This window comes from Mus caroli, unplaced genomic scaffold (assembly GCF_978045245.1).
Source record: "Mus caroli unplaced genomic scaffold, Mus_caroli_1 scaffold_2, whole genome shotgun sequence".
Taxonomy (NCBI): domain Eukaryota; kingdom Metazoa; phylum Chordata; class Mammalia; order Rodentia; family Muridae; genus Mus; species Mus caroli.
Genome location: NW_028227257.1, coordinates 73351057 through 73377292, shown reverse-complemented (window position 1 = coordinate 73377292; position 26236 = coordinate 73351057). Strand labels below are relative to the sequence as shown.

General features: G+C 40.8%; 1 protein-coding gene across 2 annotated transcripts; it reads left to right on the top strand.

The window, feature by feature from the left end:
* The first annotated feature begins 9414 nt into the window (after window positions 1-9414).
* Kcna4 (potassium voltage-gated channel subfamily A member 4) lies at window positions 9415-22223 on the top strand. 2 transcript variants are annotated; one of them, XM_021155732.3, is made up of 2 exons: window positions 9415-9853; window positions 12939-22223. In XM_021155732.3, the coding sequence occupies exon 2, from the start codon at window positions 13718-13720 to the stop codon at window positions 15677-15679; it is 1962 nt and encodes a 653-aa protein (XP_021011391.1). In that variant the 5' UTR covers window positions 9415-9853; window positions 12939-13717; the 3' UTR covers window positions 15680-22223. The 2 variants fall into 2 exon arrangements, with proteins under 2 accessions (XP_021011391.1, XP_029330475.1); XM_029474615.1 differs by lacking the exon at window positions 9415-9853 and adding an exon at window positions 10125-10217.
* Window positions 22224-26236: the final 4013 nt, after the last annotated feature.

Below are 26236 nucleotides of genomic sequence, written 5' to 3'. Positions count from 1 at the left end.
TATATGGCAGGAAGATTACCTCAAGAATAATAACAAAGCTTGGAATTAGTGCAGGAGGGAAGAATGGAGACATATGCATTCCTGGGGTATGTGTTATCAAATTGTACTGTAGAATGAAGTCACCTTAGGGCCCTGGTACAGTAGTTGCCCCATGTTCACAGACTTTTGCTATCTTATAACCAGGTCCTACCATGACGGACAAGTTTTTCTCAGCTTTCTTGCCATGTGGTTCTTCTCATCTTAGATGCCAATTTAATCAAGCTGCCCTTAGTTTTCCTCTCTAAATGTGTGTAGTTGCCTTCCTGGTCATTCATTTCTCTACATGTTTTTTCTCCTAACAGTTATTGTGTGGAGTTAGCTCCCTTATTCCAGAGTTAAGACTTATCCTTCATTTATATTACTGCACAGTCCTTAAATTAATACTGTAGTCACTGCGTATACAAAAGTTTTGGCAACTGAGTTCATGTGAACAACATTCTAGCTACCTTACCAGGAGAATGCTCCAGACTTCCCCAGGGATTTTGGGTAAACTTTAGGCTGTGGAGGCTTCATCAACTTTTGGGCTCCTGTTATCAAATAGTAGGTTGATTACAAACCCTTCTCTCAATTTCTTCAAAAATAATCTGCAAGAAAGAACTTCTTCTAGCGAGTCTATTGCTGAGTCTAAGATATCCTAGGAAAATTTCATTCTTTTCTTGGTTCATAGGTGGCTTTCAGTTTCTGTGTTCACATGACTATCCTCTGTGTGTCTCTTGAACTAGTCTTCCCTCTAAAGGGAGCCCTTCTTGTCATGTAGGCTTTATCCATATGATCACCCTAACACCCCATAGTAATCCCACATGTAAGGACCATTATTTTGGGAATTCAAGCTTCAGTACACAGATTTAGAAGAAATGAGAATACAAATATTCAGCCTGTGTTAGATACTTATTGCTTTAAGACACTCCAACTTGTAATTATACCACAGTGTTATACTCCTAGAATACTTTGTTATTCATTCTCCTCTTCTGTGCCCTAACTCATGATTGTGTGGAACAGGGCTGAGATGCTGATTTCCCATCGTATGAATGAGGAGACTCAAGATTAGAACAGATGACTCTTTTAGTCAAGGCTTTACATCCAGAGGACAGAGAAACAATTGTACAGTCCAATTGTACATCAAGCTGTCCAGCACATCAAGCTGTCCAGAAGTAATTGCTGTGGTTTCTGTTCCCGACCCCCACCCCACCCCCATGCAAGCGATCCTTTGTGACTCATTAGAATTTCACTGTAAGTTTAGAAATATACCCCAAGTTCAAATCTTCATATGAATTCGATACTAGGTCTTTCCTAAAAATCATGCATGTGGGCCTAAGCTTTTAACATTAAGAAGCAATCCAATGCTGTTATCTCCTAAGTCATGTTTGAAATTGAGTTACAAAGCAAAAAGAAAAAAAAAATAAGAAAGAAGGGAAGTAAGGAAGAAAGAAAGAAGAATCACAAAATTCTAGTGCTTTCTATAAGTTTATAGAATACATAATACTTTGTATTATGTCAGATCTATAGCCCATCATCTGTGCTATGACACACCTGAGAGGAACTGAGTGTTATGTGCCCCTCATGTGACCTCTGGCAATGTCCACCTATGACATTTGTGCTTATTTAAAGCAGTAACTGAGTTGTGAAGAAAACCATGGTGTGGCTTCATGGTGCTCTTTGCAGTCAAGGACAAGAGACTATAAGGTAGCCTCCTTGCCACATTCATTCATATTTTCTTTTTTTCTTCTTTTTTTTCTTTCTTCTTTCTTGGATATTTTATGAATTTACATTTCAAATATTATGCTCTTTCCTGGTTCCTCCTCCAGGATCCCCCTATCCTATCCCTGTCCCCTTGCTTCTATGAGGATGCTCCCCCTCCCACCCACTCCCACCACCCTGGCATTCCCTTACACTGGGGAATCGAGCCTTCACAGGACCAAGGGTCTCTCCTCCTATTGATGCCAGACAATGCCATCATTCTCTGCTACATATGTGGCTGGAGCCATGGATCTCTCCATGTGTACTCTTTGGTTGGTGGTTTAGTCTCTGGGAACTCTGGGGTGGTCTGGTTGGTTCATATTGTTGTTCTTCCTATGAGGATGCAAACCCCTTCAGCTCCTTCAGTTCTTTCTCTAACTCCTCCACTGAGATGTCTGTGTTCAGTCCAATGGTTGACTGTGAGCATCTGCCTATGTGTTTGTCAGGCTCTGGCAGAGCCTCTCAGGAGGTAGCTATAACAGGCTTCTGTCAGCAAGCACTTCTCAGCATCTGCAATAGTGTCTGGGTTTGGTGGTGTCTGTATATGGGATGGATCTCCAAGTAGAGCAGTCTCTGTATGGCTTTTGCTTCAGTCTCTGCTCCACACTTTGTCCACATATTTCCTTTAGATAGGAGACATTCTGGGTTAAAAATTTGGAGATGAGTGGGTAGCCCCATCCCCCAACCTGGGAGCCTTTCCTAACCTCTGGATATGGTTTCTACAGCTTGTCCTTCCACTTTATTGGTCATTTTAGCTACCTTGTTTGCTTTTGATTTTTTAAAACATTACCATTGGCTAACACTCACACCTGTCTCTACCTTCAACCAAAAATGGATAAAGTAAGTAAATGAAAGACATAATTTTGGTTATATTTATTTTTAAGATTTTCTCTGTTCACTTTTACATCTCTCTGTATGTGTCTGTTTGTGTGAATTTATGCCATTTGTGTGTAGATGCCTGTGAAGTCCAGGAGAGCCATTGGAGGACACCTGGAGCTGAAGTTACAAGTGGTAGTGAGCTATTGAACATAAGCACTGGGAACCAAGCTTATGTCCTCTGGAAGAGCTGGAAGTCCTTTTAATTGCGAAGCTATCTCTTCATCTCCTAAAGCTTTTATTTATATAGTTATTTCAGATGTGTGTGGGTGTGTACCTACTTGTGAGTTCAGGGTCCGTCCTGTAGAGGACATAGGAGGGCATCAAATTCCAGTAGCTGGAGTGACAAGTGGTTTTGAGATGCCTGACCTGGATCCTAAGAACTGAATGTCCTCCAAGGAGTAGTAAGTGCTCTTAACCACAGAACCATCTCTCTAGCCCAATAGGTAGATGACCTTTTATTTTATGAGTATGAGTGTTTCATCTGTACATATGTAAGGACGCCATGTGGGTGATGGGAGCTCATAGAAAAGAGAACATAGCATCAGATCCTCTGAAACTTACAGATGTTTGTGAGCTAACATAGTGGCTGAGAATTGCACCTTGGTCCTCTCTCTGCAAGAGCATCAGTTGTTCTCTGAGCTGTCCTTCCAACCCTGGTTAGATTTGTTTTTAAGTTATCTTTGCCAAGTAGAAGGGTCTTCGTTCTGATTTTATCACACATCTTTCCTACAGTAATGGTTCTTGCTTTGGAAAGCACATCCTGGGCAGGATGTTTCTAATATTTGCAAATTGCAAGGATGATGGGCCTATTGAAGGAGCAGTAGTCAAGGTTGTGTTGGTGCCAGCAGTTGGAAAACAGCATATAGATATTCTTAGGGTACAGAACAGTGATGTTCTGTAAGGATTGCTGATGCCCGTCCTTGGAGGTTGAAAACCCATTAAGATCAAAATAGGAAAGTAGGGGGAGCCCAAGTTTTAGCAGGATGAGACCCAGCCTAATGTTAGTGACCATATTTAAAGGATCTTTAAGAGCAGTTGGAATTCATTTTTCACAAATACAATACTTTAGAACTTTTTAAAATTGCAAAAGCCTACATGTGGGTGTCTGTGAAAAACTATTTGATATAAACTATTAGTATTTACCTCAGAAGGCATGGTGTTAGTGGTATCTGTAAAACTGAAATGCCATCCTCCAGCTCTTACCTTCTCTTATCTTGACCTACCCTCCCTATCTCCAGTTTGATTCTTGTTGGTTTGTGACAATTAAGACACGGCAGGGTGAATTTATATCTACACCAAGATCTGCTTCATCTTTAAAAAGTCCCTATAGTTGGCCTATTTCCTATTCACATAAAAGGAAAACAGAACCAGAAAGAGATGAAAGGATGAGTCCATTTTACCCTTTTATAGTATCCTAAGTAGATTTCAAAGGCAGTGGTGCATAGCTGTTAATGTGGATGATATTAAAGACTGGGATACTTCAATTCGTTGGGCTCTTTTCTGAATAGTTTACAATTAGAAATCTGTGTCTGCTATGATTCTGCCTGTTTCCTTTCACCCATATTTGACTTTTGAGAGACATTCATAGGTCGAGGAGAGAGGTGTTATTACAGCTAGGAGTTTCTGTAAACCATTCTACTTAGTCACCATGCAGCTGCTAACTTGGTTTTGACCACTCTATGTGTATGCCCTGTGAGCAGAGTAGGGAATATCATCATGCAATATTTTCCAATAGTCCTTCATTTAAGGATGGCATACAGTGGTGGTTTGGATGAGACTGCTCTCTAGAAGCTTATATGTTTGAATAAGCGTAAATGTTTGAATGTTTGAATTGGTTGCCAGTTGGTGGCACTGTTTAGAAAGGACTTGGAGGTGTGGCCTTGTTGGAAGAGGTATACCCCTAGAGGGTGGAGTTTAAGGATTTAAAATCCCATGCCATTCTCGGCTCTGTGTTTGTGGATCAGATTTATGCTCACAGCTTCTGCTTCAGCATCATGCCTGCTTGTCTGCTGCTATGCTCCCTCCCATGGTGGTCATCATCTCACCCTCTGTAACTGTAAACTCCAGTAAGCTCTTCTATAAATTACCTTAGTCATGGTGTCTCTTCACAACAATAGATGAATAACTAAGACCTTACCAATTTCCCTATATCTGTATCTAAAACTACTTTAGAGAAGTAGCCCATTTCCCATTTCATGCTGTATCTTCTGTTGATGCTTATTCTCTCACACATCATTCTTCACTGCTGAGCCTTTGGGATGGACCCACTTCTCTTCAAGAACATTCCTCTGTAACCTCCACTAGACATCTCTTCTCCCTGCCTCCCGTATGACTTCTGTCAGAACCTTACTAAACTACTAGGTTGACTAGGTTGACTCTTGGCTCTCCCTCTCTGCTAGCAGCTTTCTCCCAGAACAGGTGGTAATGGTAATAGCTTCCTCTCTATTCTATCTGGCATCTGCTGTAGTCAAGGTCACAGTTCAGTGGTCCTTCTTTCTCTCAAGAGTTGAGGTTCTTTCATTACTGTGGTCTGAATGCTTGTGTCCATCCCAGATTCGAAAGTTGTGATTCTAATCCCTGATGGGATGCTATTAGGAAGTGATTATACCATTATCCCAGGAAATTTCTCAAGAATGTGATTAATGCCTTTATAAAAGAAGTGTTTAAAGCTACCTCACTATCCATACCATGGGGGTGTTTTAGCTAGAAGAAGCTTTTGTGAGCCCAGAGATGGTAACTCAGTAAATACAGATATTGTCAGCATCATGTTCTTGGGTTTCTTAACCTGCATTATTTTAAGAAATAAATTCTGTTGTTTATAAGCCACTAAGTTTATGCTACTTTGCTATAGAAACTTAAATGGACTGCAGTCAGGAATAAATATGCCTTTCTGAATTCTCCAGACCTGAGTAGAATATGCATAAGATGTAATAGAATGGGAAATGAGAGTGAGCAGTCATTGGAAACACCAACTATGAGTAACACCTAGCTGAGTGGCTCACTTGCATTGAGAATAGTGGGCTGCTCAGAAGATCTCCGCCTATGAATCTGGAGGGGGCGGCATGGAAATAAGTTCTCTGGTTCTTTCTCATCTTTACATCACTTCAGAACTTTAAAATTGGTGATCTGAGGATTTGGAATTAGAAGATATAAAAGCAGTGATCCCCATTTAGTTATTTCCCAACATACAATGGAAATCTCTTTCTTTCTTGATCCACAACCTGGGACAGGTACAGTTTTTGTTTCCAGAGGAAGGGTGCGGGGTGCCGGGGGTGGAAGGAAGCACCTGTTTTCAGCCAAGTGTCACAGGCTTGTTAAAGAGGCAGCAAGGGGTAGCCAAACATTGCTATTCACTTGCTATTCAGGACACACTCACCAAAGAGGACAGAAGCCCTCATAATGGACCAAGTAAAGTCCCACAGGCCTCCCAACCTGCTTTGTGCAAAAGAAATTCTGCTGGGTTTTGCTCCATTCTACATAAAGAAAGACTTCATGTCACAAGCTAGAACATTTGTGCCATTAACTGGAGACTTCAAAACCAAGGATAAATTATTCGAGGTAATAGGTGAGTGTGGAGGTGGGGAGGCTTATAAAGTTTTGGTTAGGTGATGATTAAGAAAGGCAAGAAAATAAGTTTTCTAGAAAAATGAGAAGTTTAGGAATTAGTCAAGGTGGAGATTTTGTAGGTTATAGTAGAATAAAATAAAATTATATTAAATTAAATTAAAATCTCTCAGCTCACTTTGTGAGCCTCTAAACAAACCCAAAGAGTATGAGGGAGAGAGAGAAATAATATGATTCTTATTTTATGAAAAAATTACTTAAGTGGGAAAATGGAGTATGTGTGTGCATGCTTCTCTCTCTGTCTCTGTCTCTTTCTCTTTCTCTGTCTCTGTCTCTATTTCTCTCTGTCTCTCTCTGCACGTGCATAACTGTATATGTGTACATGCTTGTGTTTTTATATGTTTGTTCTGGATTGGGGGCAGAGAGCTGAGAGTGGGGCATGTTCTTTTCAGGTGGTCTGATTTTAACTTAACAATTCCAGTGGGTTAAGCTTAGTGTTCCTAACACTAGCACCAGGAACCTACCTATTTTCCACAGTAGCCACTCTCACGAGTCTTCAGACTTCCTTTTTTCCTTGGAAGTCCTTATTTGTTTCCTTTGGATTGGATGCTGTTAAGGTTCTTTGTATTTCAGATGTGGCACTTTCATGTCTGCCTCATAGCACAGGTTGAGATTCTGTGAATCTGTGACAGGCATTTGCTTACATGGATACGTGGGCACAGACTGTGTGGTATCACTGAAACTGAGTAGAGGCTTTCCGTGTGTTGCAAAGCCACAAATATAAGGACTAATTCTGTTACTATATCATAAATTAGACAACTTCAGTCAAAGTTTTATAACCCATGCGAACATCAATTTCTTTATATCATAGTGACAGAATAGTACCAATCATACAAAATGTTTAGTCATGCAGGTTAAGCAAGACAACATGTATGCAGAAAACTTAGAACATATTCAGTGATGGGATGGTCACTCAATGACTATCCATACCATGACCAAGTAGTCAATAAATACTTGTTCAATATTCTGAAGTATGAGTATTGTCATTAGAGTGGCTTCTATTCAGGTGAATTGTTGCTATTATTTAGTAGTTTCTCTTCCTGATACCTAAGAAAGAAAGATGCTTATGAAAACTTCAGGCATTTAAATGTTTAAAACTTTCTGGACCACAAGAAGAATAAATAGCCAGTGACATATATAAGCATACTTTGCAAAGTTTCCATGTGATCCAATAAAAACATCTGAGCTTCGATACAACCATTATCTTTAGTACATTACTCAATCTCATCTTTCAACTCCCTGGAAGCATTCCATAGCTATTGTGGATTGATCTTATAAATTGCTTTTGGAAACTGGTCCCAAGATCTTATACCCTATGCCCTCAGCCCTGATTCTACCATTCTCTAAGACATCCTTCTGATGGTCTAACAGTAAGTCAGTCCTCTCTTTCTGGCACCTGTAAGACTGCACAAGGACCTAACCTTTATTTTGGAATCAAAAATGATTGCTTTCAGTTTTGGAGAAGTCAGTCCCTCCCATTTGCCGGAATGAGCTCCAATTTGGAATGACTCGGAACATGTAGCTTCTCTAGGTGCCTGTAGGAACTTTTCTCTGTTCCTCCACCTACAGAGTGGGGTGGGGCAGGGATGGGGTGGTTTTGGAGGGTGTTCGGGATACATTTGTGTGTGCCATAATCTCAAGGTGCTCTGACTGGAAGAAGATAGGAAAACCAGATCCCACATTAGAGCTTATTTGCTTGTTTCCCCTTCACTAATTACATTTCAGCCCCCACCCCATTATTTTAAAAATTAAACAACTAAAGCAGTCTTCCAGGTGTCTTTCCCCACGTCAGCAGCGACAGGGTGAGTGCAGCGCACAGGGGCATATCTATAATTCAGCTCAGGAATATTTCCCTTAATAATTAATCAGGAATCACAAAAGAAGGAAGCCCAATAGGGCCCATGAACAAAGCTGCCAGAGAGTACAGCTACCCAGGTGCCAACTGACCAGCCCAGGACTGATCTGCTCCAGTAGTTGGACCTGTGTACCTACTGCTTATTCGATCCATCAGGGGTGCTGAGGGAGATGGCCCAAGACCCAAACCTGACCATCACCTTGATTCCCCTCCTCCCCCTACACCCTGCCTGGTCTCTGAGCTAACCTTTCTTGTATACCACATCTATGTCCCAGAGACATCCACAAACTAACTACCAATGAAAAAGCACCTAAAGTTTATCTGGGTTGGGGTTGCCTTCCTAGAGACACATTTAACTGCTCATAGGATAGGAAATGTGGAGTACTTAAACAAACAAACAAACAAACAAACAAAAAAGTGGATGGCAGTAAAGTTTGGGGCACTAATATAAAGCCTCCCCAATGGCCCACATGGACTCTCCAGTTCAGCTTCAATTATCTTTGCAGCAAGTTTCACAGAGGGGTCAACTCAGCCTTTCAAAAGCTCCAGCCTAGGCCATTTTTAACAGTTTGTCCATAACTCTCCAGCCTCCCTCCTGTTGTGACTTGAGCCTCCTGTGCACAGTAGCCTTCGCAGGGGGTCAGACTTCACATTCGACCAGTCTCTAACACATGGTCTAATACATGGGTAAAGTTGATCTTTCTCTGTGCCAACTGGGCCAACAGCTGAAGCTGCAGACTGTCAGTGTTCCAGGAATGCTGAGACTAAGGTTGGGGTGTACTCACGGGGAGGGGAGGGGGAGGACTTCTGGACCTGCAGTCTGTCCAGAGATGCACCTGAGTCCTACTACCACACCTCTAGGGGTAAACAGAGGACCAATGTCTGGGGAGATAAAAGATCAGGGTAGGAAGGGAAGCTGCCCAAGCTATCCACCCCATTTTCTGGACTGCATCTTTCATCGAAGTCCCTCTCTCCCAGTGTCTCTAGTGGCACCTGTACTGTGGTCGGTCCTGGACTTCTATTCCAGTTCCTACGGGACACATCTGCCTTCGGGATTTGCTTCTTGCTTGGGGGTGATACCCAAGTGCTCCTGGGATAGTTTCCAGAAGCAAAGCAGTCGTGGGGGCTGGGCCGACGGGTGGGGTCGCAGCGTCGTGACTGTGCCCGCCCAGCCATGCGGGGAGGCACCCCTAGTGACAGTCCCAAAGGCCACACCCTCGGCCCGGTCAGGCCCCGCCCCCGCCCGTGCGCGCTGGCAGCCTGGGGAGGCGTGTGCTGCTCCTGCAGCCAGCTAGAGAGCAAGACTGGGATGGATACTGGAGAAGGAATGCAGGCTTAACAAGTGATCGCTGCTGTCTAGGATTTTGAGTCTTTTTCGGAGAACCTTGACTTCCGTTCCCAGTCCATGTCTGCTGTGCCGAACTCCAGAGGAACCAGAAATCTCCGGGGTCTACCTTGGGGCGTCCCCAATCTCCACCTCTGGGCTCCAGTAACGAGGACTCTGCGATACCCCCTAGCCCCCTGGCCAAGACAACCAAACTTGTTCGTGGATATTTGGGATCTTCCACCTGCCAAACCTGGGCGATTTTTTTGTACTGCGCCCCCACCCCCAATGATTCTGCCCCTCCTCCAGCTGTTGCAGCTTGGAAAAGGGGAAACAAATCACCGGGGGGATTTTTTTTTTTGGTCTATTTTTATTTTTCGCACTTGCTGGGAATGGTAAGTATGAGATCTTTCTTATCTTTCCTTCACCTTACTCTTTTGGCTGTTGAGAAACTGTGGACATTTGAGGAATAAATAATATTGAGAATATGACAGAAGGACATGAATGGAAGGCGGTTAAAAATAAACCAGGAGGTGGGAGAAGGGAGGTGCAGATGCTACGCGGCGCTCCAGGGGCAACCCAGGGGATGGGGCGAGTGCGCCCTGCTTAATGTGCCAGAGCGGGAACCCAGGTCTGGAGGCTAGGGCGCAATTAAAGATGTCGTTTCCCCAACGAGGTGGGGTTTAGATTCAGCATCATTTTCGTTTTGCCTGATCCCAGCCTCACCGTTCCTCTCCTTTGCGAACAGCTGATGAGCCGGTCTGTATTGTTGCCTCTCCCAACATTTGGATGGCATGCATTTTCAGAGTGTTTGAGCAGTCCACAGGGACTGGATAAATGGTGTGCGTTGAGTTGATGTACGTGTTTCTTGGTGTTGGTTTTTCTGATTCTATCACCTTTTTATGTTTTAATTTTGTCCCTCTCTGCCCTTCTCCCAGATTTGGTTCAGGTACCACCCTAACACAGTTGCAGAAATTAGCATCTAGAAAGGAAAGCAGCCTTGTTGTTGTTGGGTAGGAAGGGAAAAGGGATGCTTGTTGGTATTTGGGAGCATAGAAGCAAGAATAGGTGCCCTGCAAAATCCTATTAGTTTAATGGTGTTAAGAAGGTCTCTTGCATAAAGTCTGCTTGATTCTCCTAAGAAGAATACCTGGAGAAAGAGAGATTTTAAATCAGTTTGGTTTGTTGGAAAAAATGGTTTGCTGGGTTTACAATTTGTCTTTTCTTTCTGTCTTCTTTCTCTTTCTTTCTTTCTTTCTTTCTTTCTTTTTTTCTTTCTTTCTTTCTTTCTTTCTTTCTTTCTTTCTTTCTTTCTTTCTTTCTTTCTTTCTTTCTTTCACTTTCTTTCCTCTATCTCCCCTTTCCCACCATGCCTCCCTGCTTCACTGTCTACTTATCTTTCTCCCTCCCTTCCCCCTTTCCTTCTTTCTGTCTCTCTAGGATAGTAAGGTAACTAGTAGCCAATTGAAAGGAAAACAGTTTTCTTTTTGAATGTCAATGAGTTAGAAAAATAGTAATTAACAAGCCTAAATAAATAAAAGAATAAGGCAGCATTTGCTGTAGAGCACAATGAAGGCAGTTCCAGAGCTTGTAGAAGTTACAGTGAGCTGGAAGACCCTCAAATTCATGACCTTTGGGGGAGTTACTTGAGTAGAAGAAACATCTTCACATTTGTAAATATATGGGAATGTCAGTTATTCAGAGCTTAAGTGGTGTTTGTACAAACTGTTTGTGGGTGCTGAGAAGTTGAACACATTCTTGGGCTTTTTGGATTCTGCCAATCTTAAAAAGATGTTGGCTGACATGCCACAGTGAACGTAGTCATAAGGTGGTTTTGTACACAAGGCCTTAGAGGTTTCACCACGGTAAACACTTATGAATGTAAGATGATGTGACCAGGCCAACAGAAGAGGGGGGTGGTGTTGCTAGGGACAACTTCTGAGGTGTATTTTCTGGAGTCTTTTGATCTCAACCAAGGGTGTGTGTGTGTGTGTGTGTGTGTGTGTGTGTGTGTGTGTGTGTGATGCCATTTAAGTTATGGGACCGACACTCACACTGAAGAGCAGCAGGTGCTCAAGGGTAGAATCCTGTTAATGGCTTCAGAAAGCCATGGCTCTCATGCCGCCGAAGTGTTTCCAGTAATAGAAACTAGAGGATGCCCAGAAGTCTACCTGTTATCATCATTGCCAATTCTCTGGCTCATTTTCTGTATTCTTAGAAGTCCTCTTGGACAGAGTAAATGGAAGAAGCAGATAGCCGGAGTTAGGGGCAAGTTTCCCTAAGTCCTGGCTGAGTAGATGAAGTCAATGGACTTAGGAGAGCAAAGTAAGAGAAGAGGGCTAGGGATAGCAGATGAGGCAGAGAGATTGGAATATGAAAAAAAAAGTGTGGTGAATTGGAGGGCAAAAGAACAGGATACAATGAAATGGGGGGTGGGGTGGGTAAAGTGTGTACTCTACATGCTGCATCCACACGCTTCAGAAGACTATATCAGGTGAACATGAAGGCACTTCAAGGACAGGGGATGGTTACCAAGAGAAGTGGGAACTGAGATCTGCTTCTAGGTCGTGGGTGGTAGGGAGTGTTCAGGAAGCTGGAGTAGAGAAATAAAAACAACAACAACAACAACAACAACAACAAGGGCTTGTTTTATGGAGTCAGAGAATATCAGATTCACACAGGCATTGTCTAGTATCATAGTGACATATCTGTCCAAGTTCTGTCTTACCCCACCTCAGAGAGCATTGGCAAAGACTGTGAATTTAGAGAGTGGGTAGATAGATGACAGCCTAGTTTAATGCTGTGTTATCCATAACTGACATATCTGTTGCTATTTATTATGTACACAGACAGCGTGCTATCCTGAGAGCATCCATGGTCTCCATGGATCCTTACCAATGTGGGGTGAAGGGGATTGATTATGTTGTCTACATTTTATAGATTAGGAAATTGATGATCATTCAAGTAGTGGAGTCTAAACTGAAGAAAAATGTTTTATTTCCCCACTTCTTTAATCCCAAGAAAAAGAAAAATGTAAGGGTACTTAATTCAGCAACATTCCATGAGTGAAAATTTTAAGGAGAATTCCTTGAGATCAATGAATACTGGAAACAGCTGTGAAGTCACAGCATCACGGTTGTGGAAGGAAGAGGATGCTATTGAGAATTAAACCTGGCATTGGTGAAGGGGCAAAGGAAAGCAAGAACCATGTGGGTTGAGAACGGACAGGACCTAAACAAATGAGTTGCCACCAAACAGACTGATCTGAACCAATGACAAAAGAAGAGAGCAAGGTGGATGCTGAGTGGGAGAGATTTTAGAGCAGCCTGCCCTGTATTCTTGAAACGTTATGGTCTCCTGGTGTGTGTTTCATGATTTGCCTGAGGACAAGAGCAGTGTATGTGGAGTAAAGGGCTGTTTGCTCTCTATGGTTTGATTCTTTTTATTTTTCCCCTGTGCTTATTTCCCATCCCTCTTTAGGTGAAGTGCTTCTTGTGAATGATTCTAGCCAAAGGATGCTCTTCATTTCCTGCTTTCTATGGAGACCTCAGTGTTGAGTTTGCCTCTGCTGGAACTGCGTCTACCACCTTCTCTACCCTCCAAGGTCTTTGCTTCTATCTACAACCTGGCATTGTCTGTGGGTCCATGAAGGCTTGGATGACCTTAGAGGGAAGGTCTGGGAGTCCACCCTCATAGACTAAGCAGCAATGGCTGGGCATATTTTAAGCCACATTTTAACATGGGTCAAGCCATCAGTAGAAGGCAAGTGCTAAGACTAAAGACTTATTTGAATTTTATTTAAATTAGATGGACTGGGCCTTGGACAAATTCCATGCAAGGAAAAGTATATTTCATTTTCTAGGCACAACTTCTGACTGTCAGATACTTGCTGTCTTTGAGTCTTGTGGCGTCATCACCGGACAGCATCTCAGACAGACTTCCAGATTTGAACATCTACCCCCCAAAACGTAGGTGTATGGGAGACCACATCATTTCATGACTTATGTTTGAGGAACACTAGGCTGTTGTCTAGACGAGGCAAGCTCTGGAAAGCAACGCTGAGTCTCTGAGAAGAGGGAGCATAGGCTGTGCTGATTTAAAAACAGAAAATGCAAAGTTGGACTGAAAATATCCCAAGTCTTCTAAGCAATCTGCTTAAGGCTTCCAAACTTACCTTAATTTGGTAAGAAAATAAGCTGCCCTATTTTTCTTTCTTCTTCTCTTACAACTGGAAGCAGCCATTTCCCCAAATCACCACCATGGAAGTGGCGATGGTGAGTGCCGAGAGCTCAGGGTGCAACAGCCATATGCCTTATGGTTATGCAGCCCAGGCCAGGGCCCGAGAGCGGGAGAGACTCGCTCACTCCAGGGCAGCTGCAGCTGCTGCTGTCGCAGCTGCCACGGCTGCTGTTGAAGGCACTGGGGGTTCTGGTGGAGGCCCCCACCACCATCATCAGACACATGGGGCCTACTCCTCCCATGATCCTCAAGGTAGCCGTGGAAGTAGGAGGAGGAGGCGTCAGCGAACTGAGAAGAAGAAACTCCACCACAGGCAGAGCAGTTTTCCACATTGCTCAGACCTGATGCCCAGTGGCTCTGAAGAGAAGATCCTGAGGGAGCTAAGTGAGGAAGAGGAAGACGAGGAGGAGGAAGAGGAGGAGGAGGAGGGAAGGTTTTACTATAGTGAAGAAGACCATGGGGATGGGTGTTCCTACACAGACCTGCTGCCACAGGATGATGGGGGTGGTGGCGGCTACAGTTCAGTCCGCTACAGTGACTGCTGTGAACGTGTGGTGATAAATGTGTCTGGTCTGCGCTTCGAAACCCAAATGAAAACTTTGGCCCAGTTTCCAGAAACTCTGTTGGGAGACCCTGAGAAGAGGACTCAGTACTTCGACCCTTTGCGCAATGAGTATTTTTTTGATCGGAACCGACCCAGCTTTGATGCCATTTTATATTATTACCAGTCAGGAGGCCGCCTGAAGAGACCAGTCAATGTCCCCTTTGATATCTTCACCGAGGAGGTGAAGTTCTATCAGCTGGGAGAGGAAGCCCTGCTCAAGTTCCGGGAGGATGAGGGCTTTGTGAGAGAAGAGGAGGACAGAGCTCTGCCAGAAAATGAATTTAAAAAACAGATTTGGCTTCTCTTTGAATATCCAGAGAGTTCTAGCCCTGCCAGGGGCATAGCCATTGTATCTGTCCTGGTCATCTTAATCTCTATTGTCATATTTTGCCTGGAAACCTTGCCGGAGTTCAGGGATGATAGGGACCTTATTATGGCCCTCAGTGCAGGCGGGCACAGCAGATTGCTGAATGACACCTCGGCACCCCACCTGGAGAACTCAGGGCACACAATATTCAATGACCCTTTCTTCATCGTGGAGACAGTGTGTATTGTGTGGTTTTCCTTTGAGTTTGTGGTTCGATGCTTTGCTTGTCCCAGCCAAGCACTCTTCTTCAAAAACATCATGAACATCATTGATATCGTCTCCATTTTGCCTTACTTCATCACTCTGGGCACTGACCTGGCCCAGCAGCAGGGGGGTGGCAATGGCCAGCAGCAGCAGGCCATGTCCTTTGCCATCCTCAGGATCATTCGTCTGGTTCGAGTATTCCGGATCTTCAAGCTCTCCAGACACTCCAAAGGCCTACAGATCCTGGGCCACACCCTAAGAGCCAGCATGCGGGAACTGGGCCTTCTTATCTTTTTCCTCTTCATTGGGGTCATCCTCTTTTCCAGCGCTGTGTATTTTGCAGAGGCGGATGAACCCACTACCCATTTCCAAAGCATTCCAGATGCGTTTTGGTGGGCTGTGGTAACCATGACAACTGTGGGCTATGGGGACATGAAGCCCATCACAGTCGGGGGAAAGATTGTGGGGTCCCTGTGTGCCATTGCGGGTGTCTTAACCATTGCTTTGCCTGTGCCGGTGATTGTGTCTAACTTTAACTATTTCTACCACAGAGAGACTGAAAATGAAGAACAGACCCAGCTGACACAAAACGCCGTCAGTTGTCCATACCTACCTTCTAATTTGCTCAAGAAATTTCGGAGCTCCACTTCTTCTTCCCTGGGGGACAAGTCAGAGTATCTAGAGATGGAAGAAGGGGTCAAGGAATCGTTATGTGGAAAGGAGGAGAAGTGTCAGGGAAAGGGAGATGAGAGTGAGACAGATAAAAACAACTGTTCTAATGCAAAGGCTGTGGAGACTGATGTGTGAATCGCTCCTCTCCACCTGCCACTGCCACCCCCATCTCCAAATATATTCATACATAGAGAATGCAGTTATGAAAATGAGATATGCAAACGATTGCACTGCATACAGTAATACGCTGTTTAATGGTAATACATGGCATAATTGTGACTAAACGTGTATTGCATATCAAATAAATGATCCATCTTGGAGAAGAGGGAGGCATTAAAAACAGCAGATCTATCTTTATATTTTTTAATAGAATGCAAGAATTTTGCACATAATGGGAAAAATGTTAATAGTAAAGGTGGTTCTGAGGAGAGTGAGTGTGTGTGTGTGAGAGAGCGAGCGAGCGAGAGAGTGTGTGTACATGGGTGTGTAAGTAAATTGTCAACACTGTTGGGAATTGTGCCGTGATGGGAAAAGTTGGCATTCTGAAGTATTTACTATGTAAGAACTAATGAATTTGAGCAGTCTTTTACCAGTGTTTTAATAACATCTCCTATGTCTTTGGATTCTGTAGTTGTTTTTTAGAAATTATAAGAATTACTGTGTAGAAAAAAGAGAAAGTAAATTATTTAATAGAATATAGGTCACAATTTAATCTTGGATTTAATTAAAGTTTATTTTTAACTGGAAATTAACTTTTGAAAAGGCTGCAGGGGCCTTTAGAAATTGATTATATTTTATTATTAATTTTGGGGAGATATAATAGCAAATGCCTAACATTGTGGAGGAAATGTAACAAGTTTTGTTCACAGGTCTTAAGACTGGCTTTTGTTTTCTTTTGCACTACTTTCTATGCTGAAGCCCGAGAGAGACTTCCTACTGCGAATGTTTACTTATGCACCAATCAGTTCAATGACAATCATTGGAAGAATGGGTTCTTCGTCTCATTTATCGTTCTTTTCCTTTCCTGAGACTAATGACCACACAGATAACAGCACATGATTCCTGCTTTAAAATCCGAACAACTGATCTACAAAGGGACTATGAAGTAACGTTCAGCAGCTGAATCTTTTGAAATTGGTTTGTTACGATGATGCTTCAGAAACCATACTATTTTCAATACTCTTCTGCCTTTTAAGTCCAGAATAATTTAACCAAAGTTATTGCATGCACAGAGAGAATTCTTGGAGAAATAAGGCACCCAGCAGCTACAGCAATTATGGCTTAAGATCTTTTTATTAAATATGCAACAAAATGCTAGATTTAAGTCCATTTTGTGTCTGTGTGTGTGTGTGTGTGTGTGTGTCTGTGTGTGTGTGTGTGCAGCTGCAAAAACAAAACAGAACACGAAATGTGGGGATTCGCCTCGAATGCTAAAGCACTCTGCTAAATCAGAGCTAGGGAAGAATGGTTTTAGAACATTTGGTTTCTCAATGGTCATTGTAAATCATTATCATCTTTATCATAGGGGCTTTCTGAGGATTACACTTCCATTTACCTCACAATAGCTGTTCCTGAATTTGGAGCAGGAACAAGGAATGCACCATGAACAACTGTAGCACCATGAAATGCAGCCCAGAACACTCAGTATAAACACATAGGAGGCATTACTATACAATTCATTAAGACAAAACAAAATCTTCTTTATAAATGGTTGCCCTGAGCATTGGGAAGAAATCCCATGTCCACTATTTCTGTCTATAGCAAACGTGAACAAAACCCAACAAACCAAAAACAAACAAAAAAGAAACACCTGCTCACCCTTACTTGTCAGATTTTTCAAATGCTTTTGGTCCAGGAAATCACTGGATACGTTTTACCTCTCCTTTAACAGTATTTGAAATGAAAAGAATTCTAGTAAATCAATATCTTTGTTCCTATCTTTTCTCTACACTTTGCTAGAACTCCATCTGGAGATGGGAAGGCAGCAAGCAGTGGAGGTGATTGAAGAACTCGGTGCCACCTTGTGATTAGGACTCCAAAGATGATATTCTGATTCTAATACATTATTGTATGAGAAGAGTGTAGTGAGAGTCTGACAGGCATGGCCATAATCCCTTCACAATACTCACTGAAACGTGTTTACACCCCATTTTTTTTTTATGAGTAGAAAATCATTTTAAATCAGAGGAATAGGGAAACAGTAAGAGGGAAGCTTGGGAACCTGAAATGTCCAGTTTCGTGCAAATACCTGATATGATAATTTCTCCAGTACAGCCCATTTATTTAGTATTTTATGAAAATAACAGTAATAGTTTGTGACAAGGAGGAAAAATCATCCTGAATTTCTTTGTTCTTTGTTTCTTTGACATTTCCTTCCTAAATCAGAAAAGTTGTATTAAATTTATTTGATGATATAGGTATTAATAATTCTCAGACTATATGAGTTACAAATAATTAAGAATCCTAGGGCTTCCCTTATCTCACAGAGTGGTTTGTCGTGGCTTGTTTGTTTGGAAACTGATGGAATTCCTATTCATGTGCTTTCATTCCAAATATTATTAGAATGTCATTCAAAGTGTGTTTTCCTCTATGCAAAATGCATTTATCTTAGAGTGTGTGCATTGATTCTACATTGTGAAGAAACTTCAAAGCCCCCTTGCCTTGAGTTTGGGCATTTCTGCATGAAGTACTTGTTCATGTGAAAGTTGGGTGTTCAGTACAGCTTTGAGTTAACAGCCAATTCTGAAGTTGAAGCTATTCAAGGTACTTTGGAACCCTTTGTGAAGATTTCCTACTGGGGAAAATGCTGCTGTATAAACTGATTTAGGAAACTGTATTTTCTTAGATGCCAATAAGTAGGTTTGAAATACATACAGGTTCACCATACAGGGAAGAAAAAAGGAAAGTGATCCTATTCAAAATCAGGATGCTTGAGGACAGAGGTACTTTTCAGATGTCATTAGATACATTCTTCTTTTTGCAAATGGCTAATAAAGGAAGCAGAGATGCCCAGTGGTTATGGGGAAGAAAGGAGGGATATATTGGATATATATGCCTTTTATTTCTGTGAAAGGGAGCTGGTAGGTGCCAGAGGAGTGACATCTAGTTCAGGGTATCATGAGAAATGGTGGTTAACTGTTGGTGGTCTATGTCATTTGATTCTTAGGGTTCATTATTTCTTTATTTTCATTTTAAATTGAAAACTGGAATGTTGGGGGTACATTGTTATTCGGTTGCTTTCAGTAGCTGAATTCCACCATGGAGTTGATATGACTATTTTGGTTTAACTAAACAAACTAAACATCATCTGTATAGCTTAGGTATTTTTTTTTTAAGTAACAACAACATAATATTTGTAATCACTGTTAGATTAACTGAAAAAAAACAGGAGTTGGAGAATTTTAAAATATAACCCAAAATGAATGAATAGAATGTATTTTGAAGCTCTTTATTCTACAATCTTATAAAGGAAAGGGACTCAATTAGTACAGAATACCTCCTCTGTCTCCAGTTGAATAAATACAGTGAAGGTTGGTAAGTAAATATTTTTATTTCTTGCTTTGTTGAAGAACAGTGTTGTCATAGTGTTTTGACCTATGCTGGGAACTCATTTTATGCTTGGACACATGTAGTAATTCTCAAATTCTTTTGCATTCCTTGTCAAGTTTATGTTACATAGGACCATTGAAGCTTTATAAAACAAAACAAAAACCCTTTTCATTAAGCATGCATATGTTTAAACAGAACCCAGACTATGAATAAGATATAACAAAAGAAAATATACAGAGTTAACAGATACATTGTTCTAGTTCATAAAAAGTCATTACTAATTAATAGGAAATAATTTTCTTCTGATTTAAATAATAGCGGCTCCCTGCTTTTCAAAAGAATCAGAAATGGTCTTGCCCATTGCTAGTTGGCAGGGTAGTGGTGTATCTGTCACATTAATGTTATTACTAAGTTAAACTGGAAATGTATGCAGGTTTGCTTTTTTTCATTTTTCAGTGCTCCTGTGGTGATGTGCTCATGTGCGCCATGCCTAGTGTAACATCCCTTTTTGTGTCTTTTTTGTTTTATTGATGCAGTTTAGAATGGTTATGGGCTGTCATTCAGTGACAAAAGTGCCTGTTCCAGGAAATCTTCTTGACCCAAAAGTCATTCTGAATTCTGCAAGGGACATTTGATGTGGACAAAAGGTACCTCTTGGCTTTCCTGCTGAAAAGAAACTTGATTCTAAGTATAGAAATTTCCAGACCAATGTAACTTTCCTAGGTTAGACCACGATCTTGCTTTCTAATAATGAGATCTGAATTCCTATTTGAAAGAAGGCTGATGGAGTAGTTTTTGTTCAAGATCAAAGGAGCTAAAGCTATTTTTTGCAGTAAATGGGAATATGCACTTCTAAAAAGTAAATTAAGATTAGGACTTGTGATAGGAATTTTATTTCTGGCTTCGTTGTCTGTTTCCATAGCAGTCCTGATTCCTCACAGTATCTTCTTCATAAAAGTATGCTAATATGTATCAGGCCATCTGGCCCAATTTGAGGTTCCGAAAATTCAATCATTTTGGGGGGAAGGTAGAAAGATAAAATCCAGCCATGACTTGGTTGCTTTGAAGAACATACCACATGTTCATCAGCTGAGGCTCTAAGGGAGACTCAAGCACTCTGCATTCAGGCTTTAGAATCAGAGTAGATTTAGAAGACCAATTCAGTGAACCTGAATGCCGCCTTATCATTGCTGGAAACTGTTCTCTAATGAGTGAGCCATAGTGGGAATGACCTAAGCTTTAGTTTGTATTCATTTGCTGTTGGTTACTGGAGTTCTGAAATGTGAATGTGTATGCAGTCACCAGCATCTAAATGACTTTGGTATTTGATCTAGAATAGTTAATTAACTCTGGCTTTCTGACCTGGGAATGACCTATTTCGCAGATTACTCAAAGTTGTTGTTGTTGTTGTTGTTTTTCTTGGCCTGCCTTTACCCAAGCTCTGGATTCAATTTCCTAGAGATACATGGACATTTTGTGAAAATGCAAAACCCTAATATAGTGATACAGTATGCAAATCTGAACATAGTGTCACGTGCCTTGAATCTTAGCACTTGAGAAGCTGAGGCAGGGAGATCACCAGTTCAGGACCAACCTGAGTGACATGAGGGGTTTCAGAGATACATATCAAAACCAAAACCCAGTGTTAACAACAACAACAAAAACAACAACAGCAGCAGCACCAAAAATTAGAAAAATAAGCAAACTCTAATTGTGTGGCTAAGTTTGGTGAGCCAGTGCAAGAAATTATTCAGGGCTAAATATGAAATACACAGAGCAGTTTTGTCACAGTTCCTGTGGTTTTCTGAGATAATGAGGTGGTGACTGTCACAGAGGTTGGTGGAAAACAGAAGCTATTGACAGATGAAATCTGCAGGTTAATGTTCTTTGAAATGTCAGGTGACGTGTCAGCAGTATTATTAACAGTCCTCTAAGAAAACCCAGTACTTATAGAAGATGGTCTTTCCTCTTCTAGATATGCATAAATGTGCCTGATTTTAAAATTTTCCATGTCCCAAGAGAGCAAACACATTTCTGTCCATAAGTTCTTGAGTTGCTGCTTATTGAGGCTCTGTCACTTCTATAAGCAATCAAAGCAGTCACGCAAGTCTGCGAGTATTAATGGAATGTGGGCCAATGAGTTTTATTTGTTTGAGAATCATCATCTTCCCATATCAAACATTTATATGTTTCATGTATTATGTATTTCTTTTTCTGCCTTTATTAGGACAAAATATGTGTAAGCAAATGAGCAGTCTGGGGTACGGCAAAAAGACAATCTGAAGGGAAATGATGCAGTTTTCTATTAGTAGAAAAATATGTATTGTAAAAACATGATGATATTATTTGAGTACTGAAAAATCTTTCTTAAACTTTAGGTTGGATTTTGTGTCTTAAACCTTCAATGACATTAGGATTACCCTCTGAGAAGGTCTGTCGGGTCTAGACACATGGCATGTCAGTCTTAGGAAAAAAAAACTTGATTTTTATGAGACATTTAAAATGTTTATTTTTGTGCACATCCTTTCCATTCCATAAAAGATGTATTTGGAAGGAAAGGAACTGTGGCTCTACCTAGAATTTTCTAGAATTAGTCTTACCTAAAACTATTATCCGTCTGTGCTGTTTCTTCTGTCTGTGGCTTGACATATCTCCTCAATTGTCTCAGCTTTAATTATAGCATTAAAAAGCTTTATATTATTGTTTCTGGAACATGTCCCAAACTTCTCATAGTCTCTGAAGGCATTCACGTAAAATAGTTGGATAATATGGGCTCTTTTACAAGACCAGGTGGCAATTATCTGAACCCTTACTCAGTCATGATAAGGACCATATTAGATAGCTTGGAAGATACATGCTGTTCTATTTATAAACTGAATATGCTGGTACTTGAATGGATTGGTGATTTCCCCAAAGAACCCTCATGGCGTTGATAGCACCTGAGTGAGTCTTTCTTTTCCTTCTCAATGGTAGGGATCATGATCCAAATGAGGCTTTCAGTTACTCTCAGGCAGAATAGGAAATAATTAATGAGGCTGTCTTTGGACTGAAGTCTGTGAAGAGGTTATAGACTCCTTAGGGAATGCCTTTGGACTAAGATTTATTTATATATTTACTCGCCATTTCTGCTTGAAGCCAAATTTTAATATTTTAAAAATATTTTATTAATTCTTGAGAATTCCATACTTTGTATTTTGATCATATTTCTTCCTCTTCTATCTATTTCTGGATGTATCCCCCATTCCATACTGCCCAATTTGTGTCCACACTAAAAAATAAAATAAAGTCAAATAGTGTTACCTATCTATCTATTCTTGGCTATATGTCACTCACTGGAATGTGTTTGACCTACCAGGAGCAGCCCTTAAAGAAACTCACTGTTCTCCCACAAGTTTTAAATTGAAGGTTGATTGTTTTAATAATAAACTGTAGTTTGGGAAGGTAGCTAGAGATTCTAAGCCTCACCCTACCTTATTAACTTCAGGCCTATGTCTAGCTAGCTATTTTAAGAAATTAATATATTTAGACGTTACAATCTAAAATTTGAACTGTTTATTTGGATTGAGACTTAGGCTAGAAATAGTGACTTATTTATTCATTCTTTCTGAGACTATAATGCAATCCCTCTCTAGTTTTGTACCCCCATTCCTTGATTTTCAATATTTTATTTAAATTGGTAGATTTGGTCATAAGCATTTTCTCTTTCTAACAAATTAAAAGGCACTTAGGTGTAGATAGATTGATGGCAGGCACCTTCTTTTGTAATATTTGGTTTTGGTCAATTTTTAAGCTGACTAGAGTAACTATGAAGTACAACACAAGTTGGGCCCCTGTGCACTGTATCATAATGTACCGATACTATTGGAATAGTAGGGTACCTTTTCCTTTTGAGTATCTATAAGTGACTTCAGAGTTCTAGATCAGTTTCTTTCAGAATAGAATTAAGATCTAAGACCAGAGCCAATTGGGAGACAGGTGGCGTAGGAGGCAGGTGGGCAAGGAGCAAGGAGTGCTGTGTAAATGAAGTCATCAGCTTGTTGGAAGGATTAGCTGGAGCAGTCTAAAAGCAGCTGCTTTTCTAATGCTAATTATAATATTTTGCAAACACTAGGTATCCAGAAGAGTGGACTCATCTAGGCATATGGATATTCATGGCCCAGTGTTACAATTCTCTGATTTCTGTCTCCCAAGACACTTACATGCAAAAGCTACACCTTCAGCTGCAGAATAAGGATAAACCGTACTAAGTCTTATTGAGGATAAAACTCACTTTTCCCTTCTGCAAAGGGGATTGTCACATCTTTAAGTGATTGACACTTGGGCACTGGTTGTGCACTGAACCTGAGCTAAGTGGCAAACTCAGAAGCCATGGGAATAAACATCACTAAGGCAGAGCTCTGGAATATGTTTATACTGGTTATTGCTTGTGTGTAATACTTAGAGGAATGGAGAAATCATAAAATTTGTGCAACCTAATTAGAACTCTGGTATCATATGTTCCTTGCTGGTTTAGCTGTTGCAGGGACTGCTTTTTATCCATACAGAGAAGAGGTGTCATTTCACTACAAGAATCTGCAGATTTCACAGGCTCCCAGGCAGTGTGAGAAAGAAAGGGTTAGATTAGATAGATAAGCATAAAGCAACATACAGTATCTCAAGGTGTGAGTCACCGTGCAATGCCAGACTATTTTTATTCTCTCGAGAGATCGAGAGGGATCTTTAGATAGGAGTAGCTCTCTTTAGGAATTGCCATTTCCTCCTTGTACATCCATGGTGCCACTCTTAGGGATTAGTCCCATGCCACAGGACTTAAATCCTACCTTCACTGCTAAAACATGCTGACAATCACATGCTGGAAGCAGTGTTTTCCTTATGTCAGTTTTGAAAAGTCTTAGTTGCATTATAACCGTTGCAAGAGAGATTTAAAAAATCATCTGACTCTAAAGTATTTGTGTTGCTTCCCTGAAGGAGGTTGGCAGTGAGTTTTGGTGTAAGATTCTAATATATGGTTAAACCGAAGAAAAAGTAAAGTATGCAGAGATGTCCTTTTGGTTTGCTTTTCAATCATGCACTTGGTTACTAAGCATTTTTTAAGGTTGAAGAGACAGACAAAGAAAATACTTGGCTCCCCTACCTTCCCAGGACCCCACTTTTGGTCACGTATCATTACTTCCCACCCCTACTCCTCCCCCACCCCTCCAGAATACAATATGAAACCTATTGCCATCTCTGTTCACACATTTCTTAGCAGGAGCTATTTGTGTGTGCTTTAAGTAGATGTCTTGGTATTTTATAAATCAGGTCATAGCAGAGCATATCCAGACAGCTCCCACTGTCACCTGCATCGTGGGTCTGTTCTGTCCCATTATTATGCCAGCTCTTCTCTGCCCATTACTGAACAGCTGGGGATTTTGAAACAGCTGGATGATTAGATTATTTTCCCCTCTATTTTTCACCCAGATGCTTTATTACCGTGCAGAAACAATGCTGGTGTGGAACGATGTGAAAACATAATAATAATAACAACAAAATCTGTTCTGATATAGTTGTTATTAGATATTGAGTCACAATTAAAAGGAAGTTCTCATGTCTATTGCTTTAGAAACATGTGCAGTATGTAAGCCTCATTTTGATTCCAGACAAAGATGTTGATTTACCACCCCCCCATTTGTTTGTTTGTTTATTTATTTATTCACATTACATCCTTTTGGTGCTCCACATCCCTCCTCATACAATCTCTCCTCCTTACTCCCTCCCCTTCTCCTCTGATAGGGCGGAGTTTCCTCTGGGTATGATGTGCCCCAACTCCGGCACATCAAGTCTCTGAAGGAATACGATAGTCCCATCCCTTTAAATACCTTTTATGTTATACCTGAGGCTACTAAAATGCTGCCTTGACTGCTACATTGATTTGCTTAAGGGAATATGTTTATACACAAGGAGGCAGCACCTGGATTTTCCACTCAGCACTAACAAGAGGAGCTGACAGCAGGCAAGCTACAGTCCTCTCTCACTCTGTCTATTTTTAGGTTGGTCCCTTTGTGACTGACTTCAACCCTGATTGGGAAGCTTGAAATACAAAACAACGATGTGTTCTATTATAAAGATTTTCAGATTTATGCCACTGTATGGTAGAGACAAATTTAATTCTGATGTTGTGTATTGGTATTCTGCCCAGGCTAAAATTTGGAGGAAAAGCCATGTACAGACTTCTCCTTTTCTAGTTATTTTTTTTTTCCATAGATGTTCCTTAGGTGCAGGCTGGGCTATGTAAAATGCACTGAATCTTCAGAAAATCACATCTAGGTGTATAGATTTTGGAAATATGGGAAAATCATATTTATAAAAACAGAACAAAACAAAACAAAAAATTTTTACCAATTTTTCCCTATGCTGTCCTCCCTCTCTAAATCTACCTACATGTGTGCCAGGGTCTCATTTCTTCTTGGAGCTTGAATTTCCAGGCTATCATGTTAAAATGAAACTTTTAAAATCATGTTTTGTTTCCAGATTTTTTTTTAATCATCTGAATCAATAATGTAGTAAATAGTCCTAATTCCAAGCTGACATGGCTAACCTTATTTTATTTTGGTTAAAGCTGTGATAATAGTCAGTGTTTTCAAATAGTGATAGTGGTTTTGTGAAAAGTATTTTTTCCTTTCAATCCACAGGTTTTACCTTTCCTTAATTTAGTGATTTATGAATAAATTACAATGAGAGAAGTATATGGGTGGATGATGGTAGAAGATAGGTAGGTAGGGAGACAGAAAGAGAGAGAGGTAGACAGACAGGTAGACAGTTAGAAAGATAGATGAACAGGTGTGCAAAAATGAAAGGAACCTTCATAAAAATCAGAACTATCAGAAGCATGTTTTGATAAACAAAATGATATTTACAAAAAAATCTCTTAAGTAACATTTATGATTTTATCATTTTTCTATTCTCATAAAGGTATTTTCTTTTAATAAATAACTGATAATGCTTCCATTAATTCTGACCTGAATAAGGGCACAGATTTCTTTCTTAAATACAAAAAAGGTTGAGTGTTTGTTTGTTGGTTTGTTTTTGGTAGCTATTTCTACTAGGTAAGAAACTTGCAGCTGGCCAAGTGAGAGAATTTGAGGTAAATTTTAGAAGAGTTTC

Coding starts and splice junctions, on each gene's coding strand:
- Kcna4 (XM_021155732.3), top strand. CDS start 13,718: ATGGAAGTGGCGATGGTGAGTGCCGAGAGCTCAGGGTGCAACAGCCAT.